This window comes from Phalaenopsis equestris, unplaced genomic scaffold (assembly GCF_001263595.1).
Source record: "Phalaenopsis equestris unplaced genomic scaffold, ASM126359v1 Scaffold000277, whole genome shotgun sequence".
Lineage (NCBI taxonomy): Eukaryota > Viridiplantae > Streptophyta > Magnoliopsida > Asparagales > Orchidaceae > Phalaenopsis > Phalaenopsis equestris.
Genome location: NW_018164719.1, coordinates 421336 through 443253, shown reverse-complemented (window position 1 = coordinate 443253; position 21918 = coordinate 421336). Strand labels below are relative to the sequence as shown.

General features: G+C 33.1%; 1 protein-coding gene across 3 annotated transcripts; it reads left to right on the top strand.

Moving 5' to 3' along the window:
- Window positions 1–597: 597 nt before the first annotated feature.
- Window positions 598–21467, top strand: LOC110024886. 3 transcript variants are annotated; one of them, XM_020725074.1, is made up of 10 exons: window positions 598–710; window positions 5755–5838; window positions 5979–6040; window positions 7511–7601; window positions 8415–8501; window positions 12773–12826; window positions 14677–14861; window positions 19774–19856; window positions 20348–20448; window positions 20887–21465. In XM_020725074.1, exons 2-10 carry the CDS (start codon window positions 5794–5796, stop codon window positions 21103–21105), a joined length of 927 nt encoding a protein of 308 aa, XP_020580733.1. In that variant the 5' UTR covers window positions 598–710; window positions 5755–5793; the 3' UTR covers window positions 21106–21465. The 3 variants fall into 3 exon arrangements, with proteins under 3 accessions (XP_020580733.1, XP_020580735.1, XP_020580734.1); XM_020725076.1 differs by lacking the exon at window positions 598–710 and having other exon boundaries at window positions 5813–5838; window positions 7511–7598; window positions 8396–8501; window positions 20887–21467; XM_020725075.1 differs by lacking the exon at window positions 598–710 and having other exon boundaries at window positions 5813–5838; window positions 8396–8501; window positions 20887–21467.
- The last annotated feature ends 451 nt before the right edge of the window (window positions 21468–21918 follow it).

The following is a 21918-nucleotide window of genomic DNA, read 5'->3' as shown; positions in this document are numbered from 1 at the left end:
GTGCATTGATCTTATTCATTATTTTAAATATCAATCATTCGAAATATTGAATATCACATTTTAACCATCAAACTTTAAATAAAATATTTTAACCACGCTAAACTTTAAATTTATCATTTGAACCACCAAAATTTCACTCAAAATCTTTATTGTCGGGCAAAAGGTGGTTGTTGTAGTGAAAAAAAAAAAACTCTAAATATTATATTTTAATTGTCTTTGCTCGAAGTCTTTTGAGTGAAAATTTTGTGCAATTAAAGTTTTTTAAAACGTAACGTTTGAATCACATTTTACCCGTTTATCGGAAAATGTGGTTCTATTTTTATATTAAATGTAGGGTCGAACAACGCGGTCGATTCGCAGGCCGCGCTTCAAGATAAGCTGCTTATTTTGAAAGGCATAAGTTGCCCCTAAAAGCACTCTTCATTAGTGTAAAAGAGTGTGATTTGCTATGGACGGTTTTTCAAAAAATAAATGTTATATTAAAAATTTTAAATGATTAAATATTATATTTAAATTTTAAATAATTAATATGATATCTAATAGCATCTTTAATATCAAATGTTTATATAGTGGAAAACACTATGCCGCGCTGTCGTCCATTCAGCCGTATTCCCTATTCCGACGGACCTGCTGAGCTCCAGTCCGGTAGGCTTCCGCTTCTCAGCCTCGGCGGCCGCCTATCTCTGCTACTTCCGCCTCCTCGAACTCAGGTACTTTGAAATCGTCGGTCACAAGGCTCTACTCCTGCTCTATTTCACTTTGTCCCGCCTCATTGTAATTTGCCGCAGTTAATGCAATCCCTCGATTCATTTCAGCACTATTTCTCCATGTCGCCCTTTTGCGCTTTCACGCGCATATGCACGGCACTCCACTCGCTTTCCGATTCTGTGTATCGTTTCCGATGTTTCTCTTTTTTTCATAAATCTTCTTCTCCTCCTGCTGGGATGGCGACTGGATGAATATAGTTACCGGGAAGCTGGGCAGCCGTGTGTCACGGACAAATAGTCCCACGTTGGCTAGGTGGGCCGAAAAAGCAGTATTTAAGTCCTGGGCTGCCCACCACTCATAAGGGCTCTTTTGGGAGGTGACAAGGCCTGCCAAGTGTGTGGACTCCATGGTCCAGTGGGACCCTCGGTGGAGCCGATCCGTGACGAGGGCGTCACGGGATTGGGTGGAGGAGAATGTCACAGACAAATAGTCCCACATCGGCTAGGGGTAGGGCCAAAAAGCAGTATTTAAGTCCTAGGCTGCGCACCACCCATAAGGGCTCTTTTGGGAGGTGACACTAAGCTCAGGGTTCAAAGAAGTGGAGCCGTGTACCTAATTTCTTACCACGACACTCTTCCTCAGCCTATGACTTTGTTTGATGAATATTTCTAAGTAGAGATTTTTTTATCTTCATTTTGGAATAGTCCGTTTCTTATGTGTGTTAACTGTGAGTGCGTATGAGTTCTTTCTTCATTGATATTGTTTAATGACTAAAAAAGTAGTGCCAATAATACGAGGATGAATTTTCTGCTTATCGAGTCATGGTCGAACCATTTCTTCAAGTTTTCGGTAAGAATTAATTGGCCATAATGCTGAAATTTTTTTATTATCCCAAAATGAAAATTATGTAAAATTGATGAAATTGATGTATTAAAAATGAAAATTAGTTTTTTTAAAGTAAGTGGGGAGATGAAGAATGTTATAGGCAGGTTAGTAGGTATTGAATGTGAAAGCAGCAATGTGTGAGAATTGAGAAAGCTTGGTCTTTGATATATTTGTCTGAACAAGCTCTGCCTTACTCACGTTGTGCAGTGCATGATATGGCAAGCTATTGATAGTTAGGCTTGGCGTAGATGTTGGCATGCATGGGTGGATTTACAGACAATGATCATAATATTGATAAATTGGATAGATTTATCTATTTAGTCCTTTTTGTGTAAGATCTGGTTTGAACTATATAGTTTACATAAGAATTGCTATTAAGACAAAAACTGCTCTTGGAGCTAATGTGTTGTATGGAACCATGGACGTGCTAGTAAACTTGAAATTATTATTTATTTTATTTGTACCTTTCCATGTCCATTTTCTAATTTGAGGAGCTGGGAAATCAAAATATTCAGCAGTTCTAATAAAGATTTTAGGTGCTGGAGACCTTTTATATCAGTAGAATTAGATGTAAATTACCTGTAGAAATTTGAGTTTGTGGTAAGATATATATTAATCACATGGATGAAGAAAAAAACATGAACTGTAGAAGAAAAAACTTTAATAAAATCTATATTCACGTATTAATATTGATTTCCCTCATTTAATGCATGCAAAATATCAAGCGACATTTTCTAAACTCATGCACTACGATTCCTTGAAAATATACATCTAGAAATACTAAAATGTGTCTTCAATTTATGATACTTTCCCTTGAATAAAAGATTTGGCTCCATTAATCTTACTAGGAGTGTTTTTATTTTGATGAACTGCTTCCAACCAAGAGGTTTGGTTAAAATGTCAACATCATGATCTCTGGTCCTCATGCACTCCTTTTAGAACTTAAATTTTATTTATCACTAAGAAATGGAAGTAAATGTTTATGTGCTTGCTCCTTTCATAGGTTCTTTGTCAATGCTATTGCTGATTTTTATGCATGTAAATTTTTTTATCGTCACATTGAAGGATTTGGATGTCTTTTAGTAATTTCTTTTTCTATTTTGCATACTTCACCAGAAGATGTTGCATCATATTTCACTCTGCTTGTAGGAACTACAATTGGTTGCTTTTTTTGAAAGCCATGTGGATGTTGCATCATCCATGCAGAATACAAAGCTTGTTTTACCCTATTGAGAATCATGGCATCCTTTTCAATTGTTGTCCAAGTAGCCAAAAAGTTAAACTTCATGGAAAAGAAATATAATAAGACGCAATTTAGAGGGTCGATGTAGCAGCAAAGGATCCTCTTACTGCCTTTAAACGTGTCATAGTTGACTTATCTATATATTGATTATCAATCCAGCTCCATACAGGGTGTTTAGTCTTGTGCATGCCGGATATATTAGGCTTCCAATTGGGTCTTTTAAAGCAGTTGGTATCTACGTCCTTGCTAATTATTGTTGTGCCCACTATTTGGCAATCATACATTTTGAATCTTTTGACAAATTCTTGTGCTACGCTTCTTGTGTGGTAGAGAATCCTTCTATTGTTTGCTTTAATTCAATTCAAAGGATTTAAATTATTAACCAAATGTCCATCATATCAAACTCTAGGACCATAGTTTTCTTCAGCTTCTCAAATATAAATGGATTCTTGTCTGTAATGAAAAAAATCATCTACATGCAAGCTATCAAATAAGACTCTATTATTCCTACTCATCTTCATGTAAAAAGTAGTTTAATATAAACATCAGATGAATCCATTTTTCTTGAAGCGTGCCTCAATTTTATTATCCCATGCTATTGGTGCGAAAGTTATATAATGCCTTCTTTACTTTTGCTTAAGCCATGTAACACCTTCTTCAACCTATACACTTTTGAGTTATGGTCATCATTTATAAACCTAAAGGTTGCTGAACATACGCTTCTTCTTCAATAAATCAATTCTAGAAAGCATCGTACACATTCATCTGAAAAGTAGACAGATTATGCTATGTAGCAATAGAAATGATTATGTGATACGAATGATAGAAGCAAATACAAAGAATTGGGAAAAGAGTTTAGGAGCAAATGTCCTATCAAAGTCGCTGTTAGCCTTTTGTTTGTATTCTTTTGGCATAAAAATTACTTTGTCCTTTTCAATTTTAACTTTTGCACTCCTTTTTTGCTTTATACGCCCACTTTACTCCAATCTCATTTTATCCTTCTGTAGAATTAGCTTCTTAGTATCCTTCTTCACGTAGAACTTGATCTCTTTATCCATTGCACTTCTTCATATTTCATCTTGTTTTACGTCTTCAAATTCTGAAGGCTTAACATTTGCATGAAGAAAAAGCCTGAAGCTTATTGGTTACCTCCTAATTCTCACCTAAGCTGCTTGATTCTTTTCTCATCTTTGGTTTTCTCCTATGAATGGTGGAGTAAATTTTGGTGAAAATGGCAGTGAAGGTTTTTCTACACACATTGGAAGATGTATTTTATAATGAACATCTTCCACCTTTTTTTTTTTGCCAATCATAAGTTTCTTCATTAAACTGCATCTCTTCTCATAGCAATTTAAAATTATTAGGGCTAATTTACTTATAAACATTAAATTTTTACTCGATAAATATTAGCTTGGAGCTTCTGTCATCCAACTGAGTAGGGATTTGCATAAATCTGTTTAAATTGAACCGAGCTGAGCATGTTTGATTGATTTGGTTTGGTTGATGAAATCACGGTTCGGTATTTTGTTCTAATTTAAGAGTTATTTAGATTTTGATTATTGGTTCGATTCAACAAAAATCGGTTAAACTAAAATGCTGAATTATATTATGGTTATGTTAAATTCATTAACAAATTGATTTAGCAAAACCGTCTAACAATCAAATGAATTGACCGAATACATGCTTCTTTATTAAGATTTCAAAATTTAGTTAAATCAAAACTGAATTGCATTTTGATTCTGTTTGGTTCATATCTTATTTGGTGGATTTGATTTTATCTATTTTTTGGTTTGGTTTAATTGATATAATACATTTTTCAGTCGATTCTACCGAACCAATCATTTGCACAACTCTTATATTTTTCATATGTATGTCATACTCCTTTTCAAGTAATCATGATCAGCTTAAGATGCTATTCTTCATGTTCTAGACTGACACATGATAAACATTTGGAATAACTTGATGACTTTCATCTTTGAGAAAAAGAATCTTTACACCTTTTTCCTTCAATAAAATTTTAAGAAAATCTCCAAAGTAGATTCAGCTCTTCATCTCTCTCAACTCCACGGAGATATATTTTCGGTTACATAATATCCGAGACTTAATTATTTTGCTTTCCATATTGTTCTTTCAACGTGCTTCTTTTTCTTAGCTTCATCTAAGTCTTGGTCGATTAAGAATGACGCCTCCTCCTCGCCTTTTTTCAAAATTCCTTTTAAGGATTCCTTTTAGGCTTCTGTCAAGCCTGTTTCGTCTTGTGGCTTCTCATAACCTTTCTCTACCATTTTTGAAATATCTAAAAACCTAAAAAATATTTCATTTATTTAATTTAATTTTTATGATTTTCATTTTGAGATGTGGCACTTGTAGATTCATATCACTTGTCACTTCTCAAGAACGAGACATGAATGTCGCTCCCTTAGAAATTTGTCTATGCGGAAAGGTATATATTGCTCTTGAGAAACATAGACATAAATTGAAGGAGGCAATCCTTCAATGAAAACTTATAATTCTTTAAGATAATTGTTCAAGAAACCCTTTATATAGTTGAGCCATCCACCCCTTTATGTTCACTTAAAGGCATCAAGATTAATATATCTCATTCATTGTATGCAAAATACTAAGAGATAATTTGTAAATTCTTGCGTTAGACTCTTTGAAAACTTGCATTGTCTAATATCAAGATACATGTCACGGATAAAGAGAGAATAAAGAAAAGTCATTGGCCAGCTGACCATGCTATTTGATGAAAATTAGAGTGAAAGGAATTATTCTAACCTTGAGTGGTCCCTCTTCATTTAATGTTCTTCTGATTTAATGATATGCCCGCAATAAATTTTTTTCAGGCTTGTATATCTTTCATCCAGCAAAGTTGGTATTTTTCTAACTCTAAGAAAACTTCTTGAACTTGCTGGCAGGCCATTTTTTTGAACGTTCATAGTGCTGACTAGAAGTAGATGAAAGAAAAGTTGGCAGCTTTGACTTTCGCTGAAAGATGCAAGGTGAGTGCTCCTCACTCTTGTCTTAATTCCTGGCTATATTAGAGAAAATATAACTTTTTAACTTTAGTAAATCTCTGTATTTTTTCTAAAGGACAATTTTCTGAACCCTTACACTGAAATTAAGAGTTTTTGTCTTGCAGAATATATTGGCAGCCAACTGTCAAGCTTATCTAAATACAATTAAAGCTGACGCCAAGGGCAGGTAACTTCAGTAACACTTTACTTCAGTTTTCCCTCATGCCGTAGTAGTTAATCAAAACCAAATAAATTAGAATAAAACTTTTCTGCATTTCTACTGGGGTCTGTTCGAGGTTGTTTTTTCGCGATTTTATTTTTCAAAAAACTGCCATAGTTTTATTTGGCCATAATTTTGTTGCCACTTTATAGAATTTCTTTTATAGAATTTCTTTTGGCCATAATTTTGTTGCCACTTTATAGAATTTCTTTTGGCGAGAAACAATTTGTATAACTTGATCTACTACAGTGTGATAGCTATAAAAAAATTGCTATCCATTTTATTAAATGGTAAAATATCCACAAGACATATAGTCTTCTAAAAAATTATTTTTTCTACAGTGGCTCTATGGTTATTTTTACTTGAAACTTTAGCTGCCTTTAACATGCAATAGAGATATGACGGTAGAAGCTATGATGGATCTTTTAGATAAATTTTGATACTTCAAAACTTTATGCAAGTTTTTCCAAAAGAACTGAAATTAATTTTATATTCATTGATGTTAGTTTTTTTTTGTTATCTAAATTCACTATCTCATAATATTAGAATTCTCAATACGACTTGGATAGACCCAAACTAGCTTGGGTCGAGTCATCTTCTTCCATGGTACTATTTCCTTTTCATATCTAGCTAATTGACCAAAACAAGACCAGTTAAGCTTTGATTGATCTCATTCTGGCTGGGTTGTCTTCCCCCTATGTACCTTGGGGTGTTCTCTAGCCATAGATGCTTTTCGTCTTCCATGATCTCACATCTGTTGCATCATAACAAGCAACAACTTGGATTCATGACCAGTGATATTGTGGCCATCAAGGGGTTCAATGACCAATGGTGGCAAAGAAAAATTATCATATGATTTCTTCTAATCGACAATTGCAATTATGATTAACTTTTGTGTCTTTTTTTTCTTTTTTCTGTTTTGCATGCATGTTATTTGATTAAAGGTTAGTAGGCCAATGATTAAATTAGATTCATAATAACTATGTTACTTAATGAAATAATTCGTGCTGGAATATATCCTATGTTTTTTAATTCAAATATAAAATGTTTAGTCAGGACTAAATTGGGAGGAAGTTAAATTATAATTTATTTTAATTAATCATGATAATGAAGCTATTATTTGATAATAATTAGGTTATTCTAAAATGATCAAGAAATAAATTGTGATCATTGAAATGCTTCTTGTTTAAAGTATGCTTCTATCTTATGATTTTTTTTCCTTATATTTCATTAAAGAAAATTTTCTGAGCATTTGGAGAAATATAATTTAAAATTATGAGAATAGGCATTTATGTTGATGAATTTACCTTTCTTAATTTCATTATAAGATTCTCGCTCTCTCTCTCTCTCTCACACACACACACAGACATATAGATAGATATAATGCTTGTTAAAATCATTGATCATTTAGTTGTTCGTTTCTTGTTGCTTATATAGCAAGGATGAGATCCATACTTCAAAGATACATTACATGTTTAAGAAGGGCAAGCCATATATCTGGGTCAAAGAAGGGGACTTGCACAACGTGGTATTATTTTTTCTGCTACTTATCAAACTTAAAATCTTTGTTGATATTCTGACTATCAATTGTAAATTGCATGATTTGACTTTTTTTTTCAAAATTTTGCATTTAATCAAGGAGAAAGGGTTGAGCTGTATGTCTTTTTTAGTTTTTTCATCCCCTTTGAAATTTTCATTTTTTTTTTTTGCCATGTTTTAGGCTCATTTATGTTCCATTGATTAAATTTGAACTTAGAAAAGAGCTAAAGTGATCCCCCAATTGAATGCTGGAGGACATTTTTGTTTTAGATTATATAAAAGTTCTGATTTTGATCATGAACTCTTAAAATAAGAGCTAAAATAACGCCGTTGTTAAAATAAATGGAAATTGAATTTAATGTTAGCATATGATTTTGAGATTGAGGGCAATAGAAATTTACATCTTAAATTTTTAATAAAATATATGTTTTTAGTTATCATGTTTGGGATATAATTTAATTGTAAAATTCCCAAAATCTCTTTCATAATTTCAGATGCTTTGTGATAAAATTGACACTTATTAAATTTATAAAGTTTAGCATTTATTATCGATAAATTTCCAAAAAAAGTATCCCAAACAAAAAAAACAATACAATTATTAGTTTTGTTAAAGTTTCATGATGCAAATTGTTAAAATAACCTCATTTTAAAAACAATCAATTTCAATTTTCGATATTTTTAATATCAGGATTATTTTGGTTTTTATTTTCTAAACTTTGAACAAAATACGGCCCATCTCACTTAGGGAAATATTGCATTACCACTAGTAAGTTTTACTGACAGCTTGGGTGCCACTGTTCAGAATGTCATCCTTGATGAGCGTGCTTCGCTTTCTGTGAGTGCAGTTGTTCCCAGCTCCCTAATGAAACTTCTCAGATCAATGGGAAAGGTCGGTTTCTGGCATTCTTTTTCTTTGAAGCATTTGTTCAATATTGTGGTTGCATCTATTGTTTTGAAAGCAGCTGTTTTGCTTTATCTGTAGAGGTTTAACTTTAGTTTTTTTTTTTATCTATTTTTTATTTTTTATTTTTAAGTTGAATTAACGTTCGAATTTGAATTTTGTTTTTATTTCCTTCATAAGTAGTTCATAGAAAATGTTTTATTTGCTCATTGAATTTTAGGGATTTAAGTGTGGTCATTGTTTGAACCTTCTCATAGCCATTTGCTAATAAAATTTCTTGGTGATGGGTCCATTGATGAAAATCTTAGGAACATCTATTCATTATAATTTAATTTGTTTTCATATTGCATAATACGTTCAGTTTCAGTGTTAGGCAGTTTGTCCTTGGAAACTCTTTTGTAAGTTTAAACTCGAGGTTAATTTCAAGTTCCTTTTTTAGAGGTCCGTTTTGTCTTTTTTTTTTTTTTTTTTTTTTTTTTTTAACATGGAACGAGCTTTTGGAGTTAAGACTTGATTCACTCAATTCATTTGAAGTACAAGAGTTTGATTTAATGCCAATTTGATTGGAAGCTTTGCCACACTCTATTATATTAAGTCCCACATGAGTATTATTCTGCCTCAGTATGGGCTTATCCAATCCTTCTGTCTCTATGATCCTTGAAATATTTTAGCACCTTGGCATACATCAAGAAAAAAAAACTTTTAACAAAAATTTCGGAGCATTTCTTAATCTAGCAACGGCACAGCAAGGTCACCTCTGTGTGAAGGAACTAGTTGGAGCCGTCTTATCTTTTGAGAATTTCTGGGTCCCTCCCATGCAAACTGGGGTTAATTCTAGATATAATAAGCATGTTGATTTTAAAATTCATGTTGAAGTTCTTTAACATCAGGGTATGTGTGCAGGTGTAGCCTCCTAAGAAGTCAAGACAAAGCTCGTCTTCACCAATACACTGATATTTTACAACTTGTTGAAATTGTATTATTTGTACTTGCCAGGAAATGGAAGAATTAGTACTAGTTTCCTTTCATTCCCTTCTTCTTTACTTGTTCATCCTTTTGCCCTTCATGGATACTGCAATCATTTGCTCCCAAAAGTTTGGTGTAGTAGTTTCCTTTCATTTATATATCTATGTACAAGTTTAAATTATAATAACTCATGTAACATGTGGTTTTGTGCCTTCTAGTGCACAAAATTAATGTAGGTTTGAATTTAACACTTTACATCTAATTTTTAAAATTTATTTTAACAACTAATTTCAAATCAAACACGGGTCAAATACCAACAAGAATATGTAAATTAAGTAGAACACAAACATACTGTTCACGAGCAATTTCGAAGACGAGCTAATTTCAAATGAGCTGAACACGAGCCAAGTCTGAACTTGCTTAAGCTCGTCTCATTTACAGCCCTAGTTACAAATAACCTTTAGACTTCATCAAGATTTTTATTTAGACCGAAAATGAAATTGGTTATTTTGTTTTCTTAAATATTTTTTGATACGTAGTTGCATTCCCAGGACACTCCCATTTTATTTTTTCAAAGATTTCTAGTTACTTCCTATGCTTATTAAGTGTGTTCTACTATTAAATAATAGAAATATCACATTATTGAAAATTTTGGAAGGCACCTTCGAATTTATAGTAACTATATAGTATTTTCATTTTTCGAGTATGTTACTTTTCTGGCATCCCATATTTCTTCTGCAATGTCATAGAACAAAATATGGTGACCTTTTTTTTTCATGATCTTAATAGCCAGTATATTATCATATTATTTTCAGATTTCTATGTTTTGAATTTTGGATCATTTTTTCAAGGAATAGCCACGCCAGTGAGATAATAATTATGATTTTTCCTTTATAAACATTATAGTTGATTGGGCTTATTAAAAGTAGTTTAGTGTGTTACACTTGTACTCATTACATTATAGCTAATTGGACTTATTAAAAGTAGTTTAGCGCAATACACTTGTGCTTAATGAGTGTTTAATGGGAGAAGAAACTTCATGATTGTTGTAACATCTATGAATGATTCTTTTATAGCTGGTAGTGGATCGAATATTAAGCGTATATCAGGAGCATTTTTGTGTGTAACCATAATCATGGCTTAAGACAACATGAAAAAAAAAATAGAGAAAAGAGATGAGGGTTAAGGGAGTTGTCTTTGATAATGTTGAGATATTAGGGCGAAGAAAAACAGGAATCAACACAAATCCAGAAGAAAACACAGAGATTTAACAGTTGCCGATTTGCTCGACTCAAAATACAGAAGAAAAGTTTCTAGTTCCAGGAATCGACACAAACACAGAATAAAACGCAAAGCCATGGAAATTTCTTGTTGTGTCAACAAATCTTTCACCATTGTTTGCCACAGTCTAAAGTTACCAGTTCCATCAAACTTCGCCACTTTGAATTTTGCATCAGAAATTGCTATCTGAAAGTAATGCTGCCGCAAACTTTTCTACAATTCCTCTGTTTCAGATATCGATTTGCTCACCCAAATTCCTTTGAACAAATCCTTAAGCGAGAACTCCTGGATTCATCAAAGCTTCCTTTGCAAACCCTAGTCCGCTTCACCCTTGTGTTTCAACCTGTCGAGATCGAAGCAGGTGATTTGCTCTGCCCTAGAGTCGCAAACCCTGCCTGCGTCGAAACAGGTGATTCGCTCTGCCCTTGTCACAAACCCTGCCTGCGTCGAAGCCCCCTTTGTGAAATCATCGAAGCTCGAACTTCGCTTGGTCACGAAGTGCCACGATTCGTCTGGGTCGCGATCGCCTGTTCGTCGATCTCCTTTGCCTGTCGCAGAAATGTGGTCGCGGGAATTGCTCGCAAAACCAAAGCCTCTTCGTGAAACCGAAGCCCCATCTGCGGCAAACCATCGAGAATCTTGCCAAATTCGCTGAAATCGTTGGAAAGCCCTAGCCGAACTTTTTCATGCACCAAAATTTTTCTTCCCTGCCCTAGAACCTCGCTCTGATACCATCATACCACTTGTTGAGAAATTAGGGCAAAGAAAAATAGAAATCGACACAAATTCAGAAGAAAACACAAAGATCTAACGAGGTTCGGCAAAGATGCCTACGTCCTCGGGAGCAGAGCGGCGAGGTCCTTTCAGCGGCGGCTTTTCCTTCAATTTTGTAAAGGAGTACAGAATACAAAATAAGACTTAGGATTACAAACAAGTATATATATATATAACCTTGAAATACAATATGTAATTACAAAATAACCCTCGTATCGTACCGTTGGGGGTTGCCCCCGCACCCCCAACCCACATAACGAAAAACTCCTCCAATTGGACAGATGCTTCCGCTTCACTCTGCTCCGCTCCCGGATCTGCTTCTTATATGGTATATGAGCCACATCTAACAGATACCGTATTAAAAATCAAGATGAAATTAAAAAAGAGAGAGAACAAAAACATTTAATTATCATACTTGTTTCAAAGTTGGGACAACCTTTATAAAGAGAATACGAAGGCGTGAGAAAAATGAGAAAAAAAATTAAGAACGGAAATATGGGAAATGCATAGTATCAATGAGCATGTGATGGTCAAAAATTTCATATTTGGATATCCACGGGAGTTATGAGTTGCTGCCATTGAGATCATTCTTGATTTGGATATCCACGGGAATTATGAGTTGCTGCCATTGAGATCATTCTTGATTGCTGCCTCCACAATGATTTTTTTCCAAGTTGGTGTCCCAAAGCTTGGACATCATAATTCCTTCACATGGAAGTTATCTGCTTTTTTTATTCCTCCAAGGATTCTACATAGTGCTCCTAATAACAATGGTCGCAACAAATGATCCTTGATACTTCTAATGCCATAAAATAAACTTAACTTAAGCTTCTCTAATGCTTTTTGAATTTGGTGAATTAATTCTCTTGCTTTCAATTTAATTATTTAATATCTTCAATAATTAACAAATTCAGAGCAAGCAGTCTATCATTGACTTCCTTTTCTGTTTTTAGATTTAACATCATCAGAATCATGATATTGCTATCAGCCTTGTTTTATGTATTTGGCTTAGAATTTGCTAAAATTTTTCTTACCAGGTTACATGTTTTAATTTACGTATCTATATCTTAAATTTTTGTTCTTCTTAATATATCTAATGATTACTTCTGTGTGTGTGTGTGTGTGAGAGAGAGAGAGAGAGAGAGCGTAAAAGTGCACTTGTCCTTATTATAGTATAAACATGATTTATTTGGATAATATTGTTAACTATAATTTTTCACCTCCCTTCTGCTTTGCAGGCACCAGCTCGGGTAGCTCTTGGAGGTGATGTCATCCCTCTTAAAGATGGCAAAGTAAGTCTAGGGGAAGGCAATGCATATAAATGTATTTCTTCATTTCTATATATATATTTATTTTTGTATTCTTGTTGAAAGCAACATTGGCCTGTCCTAAATCATTAACATCCTAAGGTTTTTTATCAATGGATACCTTACTGAGTTGATAGTTGCAGAAGACTTATAATAGCCTGCATGCTATAAGTGATTCCTTATGAGAGTTTTGACTTTCTAGTTTATTATGCTATCACATTTACTTCAAATATTTCTGACTAGTTTCATTTTATATCGTTTAGAACATGAAGTGAAGATTAGTTTGCCTTTATATAGAATTATTATAAATGACTGTTTATTCATTACTAAAACAATTGTTGAGCGTACATTCCCTTCCAACGTTAAATGATTTTGAAAGTTCTAGTTAGTGTGGTTGAAGTTTCTGATTTATTTTTTCTCACAGGGAAAAGTTCAGCTGTGTTTGTTTCAATGCCATGTTTTTTTATTCATCAGAGACGTATGTGAATGTTTTAAAGCCAATTTGGTTTTTAATGTTTGGATTTATCGTGTTTATAACAGAGGACTCGCATAAGCCTAGGAGGAAGGGTGTAAACAAGCCTAACATGAGCGAGCCGAAGCTCAGATCGTGTTTGGCTCGTTAAAAATACCACTGTTCGTGTTCGGCTTATTTATTTTTGGAACAAAAAAATTCTGTTCGTATTCGGCTCGTTATGCAAACGAGTCAAACACGAGCTGTTCGCGAACAAAGAGTTGTTTTGACAACCCTAATCATTCATCCGCATGATGTTAAGGGTTGGGTGAGATTTAAATCTTATTATTTATATTAAAACATCATTTGAATATAATTTAATATATTTTTATCCTATATTTTTAATTAATTATTTTAAGTGATTATAAATTTTTGTAGCCTTGTATTCAATTCAATTTTTTAAAAATACTACTCATCAAATATATATATATATATATATATATATATATATATTATTTCTAGCCAAAACGAGCCGAACGCAAACGAACAAATCTTTGTTTGTGAAGGAAAAATACATTAGTAATTGGTTACGTAGAGTAGAAATGAGGCCGCGGTTATGAAGGTTACACCTAAGAAAAGTGTAAGGGACAAAAAGGGGCTTGCAACAATGAATGCTTGTAATTTCTGGACAAATGCAACAATGATGGTTGCAGTTAAAATTGCTACAAAAAATCTAAGGCTCCTTTGCAATGAAAAAATTTGAGAGAATTAGTTGATTTATTTTCATTCCAACATTTGTATGATATTTATACAATCCTGGAAGAGCTTCTAATGAAAAACATATAAAATCGAGGAATAATAAATACAATAGTCACAAATTGATAAGGTGACAAAATGATGATTATGGACTAGCGGTAATGGTTTCTGGTTTGATGAGATGATACTAATAAATTCACGGATCATAATGAGGTGGCATGAATTGAATATGTTGGAGGGTGTTAGGCACTATGAAACATTGATGAAGAAAGAATTGATGCAGGTAGAGTTTGTGGCGGCAGATTTGATTGAGATTGAATTCCCACACTTATAGTTGTACTGATGAGAACCTTATCTTCAGTTATGTTCACAATTCTTAGCAATACCATGAGATAGTATTTTATTTCACTAATAAGATGAAGAAAGTGAACAATATGCTGTTTTTTTACTTGATTGGTTTTATATTATTTTTCTTTTCATACAAAGACAGACAAAAATTGTAATATTTTTATATCTAATAGTCGCTGGTTTAAAGACTGCTCAAGGCTGCTCAAAATATCTAAAATTAAAAAAAAAAAATTAGTAAATATATGAAGTCCACACATGAAAAGCGGTTATGATTATGCAGGTTCAGGCTTTAACTGAAGGACTCCGACACCATTTGCAGAAAGAGGAAGACTACGCCAGCCATTCTAGTTATGCAGTTTCTACCATATTAAGTTCTGCAAGCATTAATTGCAGATCAAGAATTGAAACATTCCAGGAAATACTCGATCAAAAAAGTAGCTATGTTGCCCATAAATTCAACATCAGGTAAATGACTTTTGCAATGGCTTTTGCAATAGGAAATGACTACCATTTTTTTGTCCACTGAACTTTCTTGGATATGAATTTAACTGTGCTTAGGGAAAGTACATAATGGGGATGATGTATTGATTTTTATCCTTGAAATCCTATCAGAGAAGAAATTCCTATTCCCTGGAAGGGACTCAGATTCGTTAGAAGATTCTATGGCTTAAAAAAAAAATGATTTGGAGTTTGATATTAGAAGATGCCAAGGAGACAGCATTTAGTCAATAGTATCTTTGAAATTTTAATAGTCAGTATCAGCCTAAAAAATTCCAGGGGTTTTCGAAATAGGCTGCAATATTTTGCTTACCTGAGAAATTTTGATTTTGATTTATCAGTTGGAAATAGGCTATAATAATGTGTTTAATTTTGAAATTGTTTTTATTATTATTTTGATTTGATTTATTTGTTGGCATGACAGATTAATTTAAAGTGGAGCTTAAAATTCATTTCTTAGATTCAGATTATAGCAGAAGGTTAACAAATCACTGAATCCATTCTTGATTTTGTACTCAATATGTCATGCTGTACATGTTGAACCATTTCTTTCAGGGGACACATTCAACCGTCATGACGGAGATTGATCTAAAGTGGAAAAAAAGCTTTTTCTGTTTGATACCATAACATTTTGTTTTAAGAATATCATCAGTTTAAAATTTTAGAGATTAATTCTTTCTATCTGCTGTTACGGGATCTCCTTGTTACAAAAATCTGGTATTGTAGCTTCTTCACACTTGTGATTCCTTTGTGCCATGCTGTGGGAGTTTAAAGTTTCTAAATTTTCAGGATAAGGCCATCAATTGCGTCTAATGATTCTGTTATTTAAATAGAACTTGTATTAATAAATAGGGGTTTTTGGGGTCTATGTCTTAGTGAATTTTCAAATTAAATCTGTAGGTTGGAATTTTTCTTTGAAATTTATAATATGATTAATTCCTAATGGTTGAATTTGTTAAAAGGCATGCTTGAATTTCTTAGTAAAATGTTGGAAGTGAAACAAACTCTCAATAATTTGATTTGAAAAATAAACTTGAAAGACTCCTTTGTCATTTAGGGTCTGTTTGGGGCAGCTGCAGCTTATCCAGCTTCTGCTGATAAGCAGCTTATCTTGATAATCTGCTGATGGACAACTGATCCGGATAATCTGTCTGGTTGTTTGGTTAGTACGTTTTGAGAACAACTGATTCTGGAGAAATGACTACTCTGCCCCTGTTCTGGATAAGCTGTTTAGCTATTTGTTTATGGTGTTTTGTAAACAACTTATTCACAGATTTTTATAACTCAAAAATTCCTATTATAATGAAATTTAATTAGAGTTCAAATCAAGTTATGATTTTATTTAAATACTACATTTTCATTCTATGAGATTTTTAGCTTATTAATTGCTTATTAATTATCATTTCAATTTTAATTAAAAATGAATTTAATTTGTAAGCTATCATAGAAATTCAAATAAAATAAATATAATAATTTTTATGCATGAAATTTATTTCACTTTTTATAAGTTAAAACGGCATTACTTTTGATGAGATAAGTTTAAATTTTAATTAAGTTTAAATTTTAATTAAGTTTAAATTTTGATGAGATAAGTTTAAATTTTAATTAAGATCATTCACTTAAGTTCTAAGTTTAAATTTTAATTTTTACAAGCTAAGCATTTTTTCCTCGCAAAAATGGAGTCCTTGAGCAGTTCGCAAGATTCTTCGTCTCTCCCGCCTTCTTCCCTAATCCTGTCTTCGAGGTTGAAGGAAATAAAGAGTAGAGAGGAAATGGAGTCACCACTATCGTCTCCAACTTCTCTGGTGGTGAGCAGCCCTAGGAGGACGCTGAGCTTAATGAGGGAGAGACGATCTTCAACATTCTCCTCCGATCAGGAGGAGAGGAAGAGAAGTCGCCGGCGGCTATGGCAGGATTCACCGCCGAGCACGACATGAAACCCTCGGAAGTTTACGGTTTCGTCGGCTCCATCACCACCGTGAGGGTCACGGGGGTAAATATCAAGCTCGAAAACGCGGACCACAGGGGTCGTCCCGCGGTCCGCGTCCTTTACAAATTTGAAAACGCCGGTTTCGATAATCCCAGCATAAGCGCGAACCAAACACTGTAGCGGCGTTTTCAAAACGCCGCCCACACTTATAAGCTGCCCCAAATAGGGCCTTAGTGATTATAGAGATTAATTGTACGACCAATTTAACAACTTTAAACAATGTGATTATAGCATATTTTGATATATGATTGGATTTAAAATTATTGTCTCAAAATATTATTTGTTTGTATATCACTTTGTTATCTTTATTTGCTTTTGACCCAAAATTTTGGGCTAAAAACAGGTTTAACTTTAGTTTTTTTAGCCCAATTTTGGTCCCATTTTAACTTTCTTGCTGACATTATGGCCTCTTAAAAATTTCTCTGGTTTTGTTGTATATATGTGTTCTTTTGGACTGTTTTTTTATGGAGACAAGTTGGATTTTAGATAAATAAAATTAGGAGATTATGTCTTCGTAGAGGACGTTATATTCCTTATTCAATGCTTCCCTTGAGAGTAATCTTATAATTAAATAATTATGATCATGAGAGTTTTCTCTATTGATGCTTTAATGTTCTGTGACGATAATCATATGTGATGACTTTCAATTTGAGCTACCTTAGAGAGAAAGACTTACCGCCAATAGGGGAACAATGGCTTGGCATTGGTGATGGTGAGAAGGATTTTGATATGATTAGAAGGAATATTCAGTTGAAGTACCATTGTTTGTAGGTTCAGTGGTTCCCTCAACATGTTCAGCTTCAGGGATTGATTTGGTCGATTGGATTTGCTTCAATTGAGATTCATTCATTTTTGCATAAGCTTGTAATGATTGAGCAAAAACTGGTTCTAGTATAAGTTGGTTTTGTGTGTGAGTAGATGGTTCAAGGATATAGTTATTTGCCAGGTTAAAAGCTAAGGAAGGGCGTTTTAAGAGAGAATTTTCATTTGCGAATCATAGCTTTTTTTCTTGAAGTGATTAGTAACAAAGTAGATGTCCTCTCGTCTAAAGTGGCACTATCAGATACATAATTTTTTATGATGGGTGAATGTTATCATTTCTATCCTTTTTTAGGGAGTAGTTAATAAAATCACATTTAATTGCTCTTGAATCAAGTTTTTCTCTTTTTTGTGGGTTCGTATCAGGCAACCCTTCCAAAAATCTTAGGTGCAACGTTACTCTAGGTGTAAGATTGTCTCCTTAGCTACTAATAACTAGGTAGGATTTATCGGCAATAGTTATTTTCTTGTTGCTATTATAGAAAGCATATGAAATAAACTTGTACGAAGAGTTGGTATATGATTTGTATCTTGTGAATAAATAATTAATAGGCTAGGATTGGGTATTTCTAAGACTTTAGAAGTAAGAGAAGAGAAGATAATATCCAGGAATGCAAAATAGCTAGTGCCTATCATAAGCACAGTTTAAAATTGTGCAATATGAGGTTTGTCTTGAGGTCCAACTCAACCTTTTTTTGAAAAATTTGCAATGACGCTTATGTCTCGGTGTGCTACATAAGGCCACCTCATATAATGTTAAGGCCCATTTTTTCTTAATACTGGTGAGGCATACATAATTTGTTCTATGATTTTTCTAAAAATAAGTACAAGTCAAATAATCCTAATAAACATTTATTACGCAGTCATATAATATACAGCTGAGGATGTAGTTGAAGTTGCAACTATCAACATAGTTCCTGCTTTAAAATCTAATAAATATTTTTGTTATTTAACTTTGAATAAATAAAATAAAGATGATTGAGATTTAAGATGAGGAGAAGTGAGACAACATAGATACAAGTAAGGATGAGGCGAGGGAGAGTAAATCGTTATGCTATTGATTCTAATGAAAGGTCACTAAGTAGTAATAAGTGATGAAATTTTTTTAATTTAGAAATTTTGATATTTTTGACTAGTTATGCTCTTACTTTGATGGATAATAATAAGAGTGTGGATATTTATGTTGTCGAACTTATTTTGAATTTTTATATTATTATGGACTTTTACATTTATCTAACTCTTCTTATTTTATGATTTGTTATTTGTATGTTAATATGTTATATTTTAATCTATTAATAGGTTAGGTTGCTAATATTTTTCTTCTTATTACATGCTTTGAACTAGGTACAATAGTTTTTTTTTTTGCCATTTGTTAACTTTAAGGATTACTCCTCAATACATATGGAGGCTTATCCCTTGTCAGGCGGACCAAAAACATCTCAATTCTCAATTGCACATTTTTAAACTTTGCTCTTAAGAGCCATTATTAGTGACACCAACAAGTTTTTATATTTTGTTTTTCTTTTTTTCCTTAATGGTACATAATCTGTGATTTTTTTTGTGTTATAATTTTTTCTGGTGTTCCATATGTATGTCTTTTTCTTCTTTTATATGCCATGACAATGTTGTTCGGCTTGGGCTTTGTGGTTCGCCTTGAACTTCCAACATTTTTCTTTTTTCTAGTGAGCGTTCTTATAATATGCACGCTATATTGAATGTCAATTGACCGAAAGAAATCAAATTCAATTGGAATTCGATTCAGTTTTAGAGAAATAAATGGTTAATTTTGAAGGGAATTCTTCCAAGTTTGCATCAATAGATTAGCATCAAAATAATTTTTCTTTTCAACTTCAATAAATATACGAAATCATGGGAAACAAGTCAAAATTCCTCAGCTTATTTATATATTGTACATAAGAAACTACTTTTGCCTTTGTAGTACTTCTAAGCCTCTACTAAAATCTGAACATCATCTAAATCTGTCATGTGGCCTAGGCAAGCTTCAAACTTGTCTGGCCTTGCTAATTATAATCTTTGAATCATAACCAATGTTGCAATTTAAAACTGCAGTTCATGCAGCTATGTTGATGGCAGTGGAAATATTCATGATGTGGAAGTTCAGGATGTTCAAGCACCCAAAGCAGATCTTTTGTGTAAGATTTGCATTAAGTAGATCTGAACTCATACTCATGATTAGCTCTCTGTTAATAAAACTAAGGAAGATTTGCATACTTGCCACATAATTCCTATGTAAATATCTTTCTAACACCTAAATTTTGACTTTTTCATGAATACCTCTTTTCTTTTGCATCAAAAGGTGTATAGAAAAGAGGTATTTCACTTTTAAGAAGTTTGACATTTTGGTATTTTTTATGTGATAAGAAAGATTTTAGTGCTGGAAATGTAAAAATTGAAGTGTAGGTGTTAGATATGTAAATTCATGAGAATTTTATGGTATGCATGTAAACGCCCCTTCATTCAAAGTTTATTGCGTACTTGGTTGCCTAGAAAAGCAAAAGAAAGTGAATATCCTACTTAGTAGCAACTCCTTGAATTCAAGTTTTCTTTAAAGGCGATCATTAGACCGTAGTGCTCCCATGAAGTTACTGTAAAGTTGAAAGTTAAATGTTAATATGTTGTGCAGTTCCATTTGCTGAAAAGCTGATTGATGGGATAAATCAAAGTCAGACAAGGCGCCGAGCATTGATGCTTTTCTGTTTGGAATATTACAATGCACATGCACGTGTAAGTCCTTATTCTTTAGCACGTACTAATTTTATTTTGCTCATAGTTAAGTACAATGCAAACTAATATTTTTAAAAGCGAGCTTCCCGAGCAAAGCAAATTGCACCGTATGAAGGCCGCTTAAATGTTGAAGTTAATTTGCAGGTTATTTTTGAAATTTTTTAAACTTTTAATTATTACAGTAAACTATTAGAAGTTGTTTGAGATTTTTATTTGCACGTTATACTTTATATTTTATAACTGTTAATGAATTTATTTATACATCGATAATTTTGTATAACCTATTATCATTTTGGTTAATAAAACCGCTGCCATGCTTTACCATTTGAAGTAAAAATAAAATCTCATGTATAGTATTTTGGTTATTTTCTTAAGAACAAAGAAAGCTTGTAAATAGCCTTAATTAGTTTCTGATGAACTTCAATATTTTGGTTGCAGGATGCTTTAATGTTGTCGATTGATGAATACGGTTTCGATGTGCTTGCTAAGGTGGCCGAATCCATGGGAAGCAATGCCCAGTGCCCGCATTATGTCTGGAAGGAATTGAGGTTCTCATTTAAGGAAGAGGCAGCTGATCTCGAAGCTTTCTGTAATTTACTCGTTGGTTTGGAAGAAGAGGTTCTTCAGAGCGTTCGGAGCTACAGCGGTCTTTGTTAGGCTTCGCTAACCTCAGTTCCTTCTGGACGCAAAGATGGCATTATTTCTCTCTGCTGTGGAGCTCCTTCAAATGAAACTTTAATATTTAGCTTTAGGAGAAAATATTACATCCAAACTCGTAGTCTGCTATGTGGTAAGTGGGCATCACTATAATACACTGGTTGGGTAGGTTTTTCGGATGAGTGAGTCCTCTCAGTGGAATCCAGACGTAAATTTTGCATTTGAGTATAGATGTAATATTTTTTTCCAACTTTAAGCGATGTTTAGTAGCATCTTATTAATGAATTTAGTCGTTGGATTTAACTTAAATCCAACCAAATATAAAGGAAAAAATGAAACATAAATTCAATGCAATGTTAAATTGATCTCTTCAGGTTCTATCTATTTTTCCCGTTTTTAGTCTTTTTAAGAATGTAAATTTAAATTTAATAAATCTGATTAAAAGTGAGATTTAAAAATTTATTCCACCGTGATTAGGAATTTTAAATCAGAGATTTTAGGCGCTCTAATTTGAGGTGCCATGTGCGACCATTTTTTTTTTATTTTGTATTTATTTTTAATTTTAAATATATAAACATTGAAAATTTGTAAAGTCAAACATAAAATGCTTGACCGATCGAGAGTACGTCGGCCTTGCAATTGCGGTGATTCCCTTTCTAGAAATTTCTGATGGAAATCCACCGTTGGATCTACAAACCCGTGCTAATTTTGGACCGTACGATTTGGTTGTCGATAAAGGGTTGGTGTAATAGAGTTGGGGTCCTGATTGGAGGACGAATAAAATTTTGTAGCGTGCTTAATATGAGATTTGCA

Excerpts from the sequence above, each read along its gene's own strand:
- LOC110024886 (XM_020725074.1), top strand. The coding sequence starts at position 5,794 with ATGAAAGAAAAGTTGGCAGCTTTGACTTTCGCTGAAAGATGCAAG. Across the intron at positions 7,602-8,414 it reads AAGGGGACTTGCACAACGTG|AATGTCATCCTTGATGAGCG; the intron begins GTATTATTTTTT and ends GCCACTGTTCAG. Across the intron at positions 12,827-14,676 it reads TCCCTCTTAAAGATGGCAAA|GTTCAGGCTTTAACTGAAGG; the intron begins GTAAGTCTAGGG and ends ATGATTATGCAG.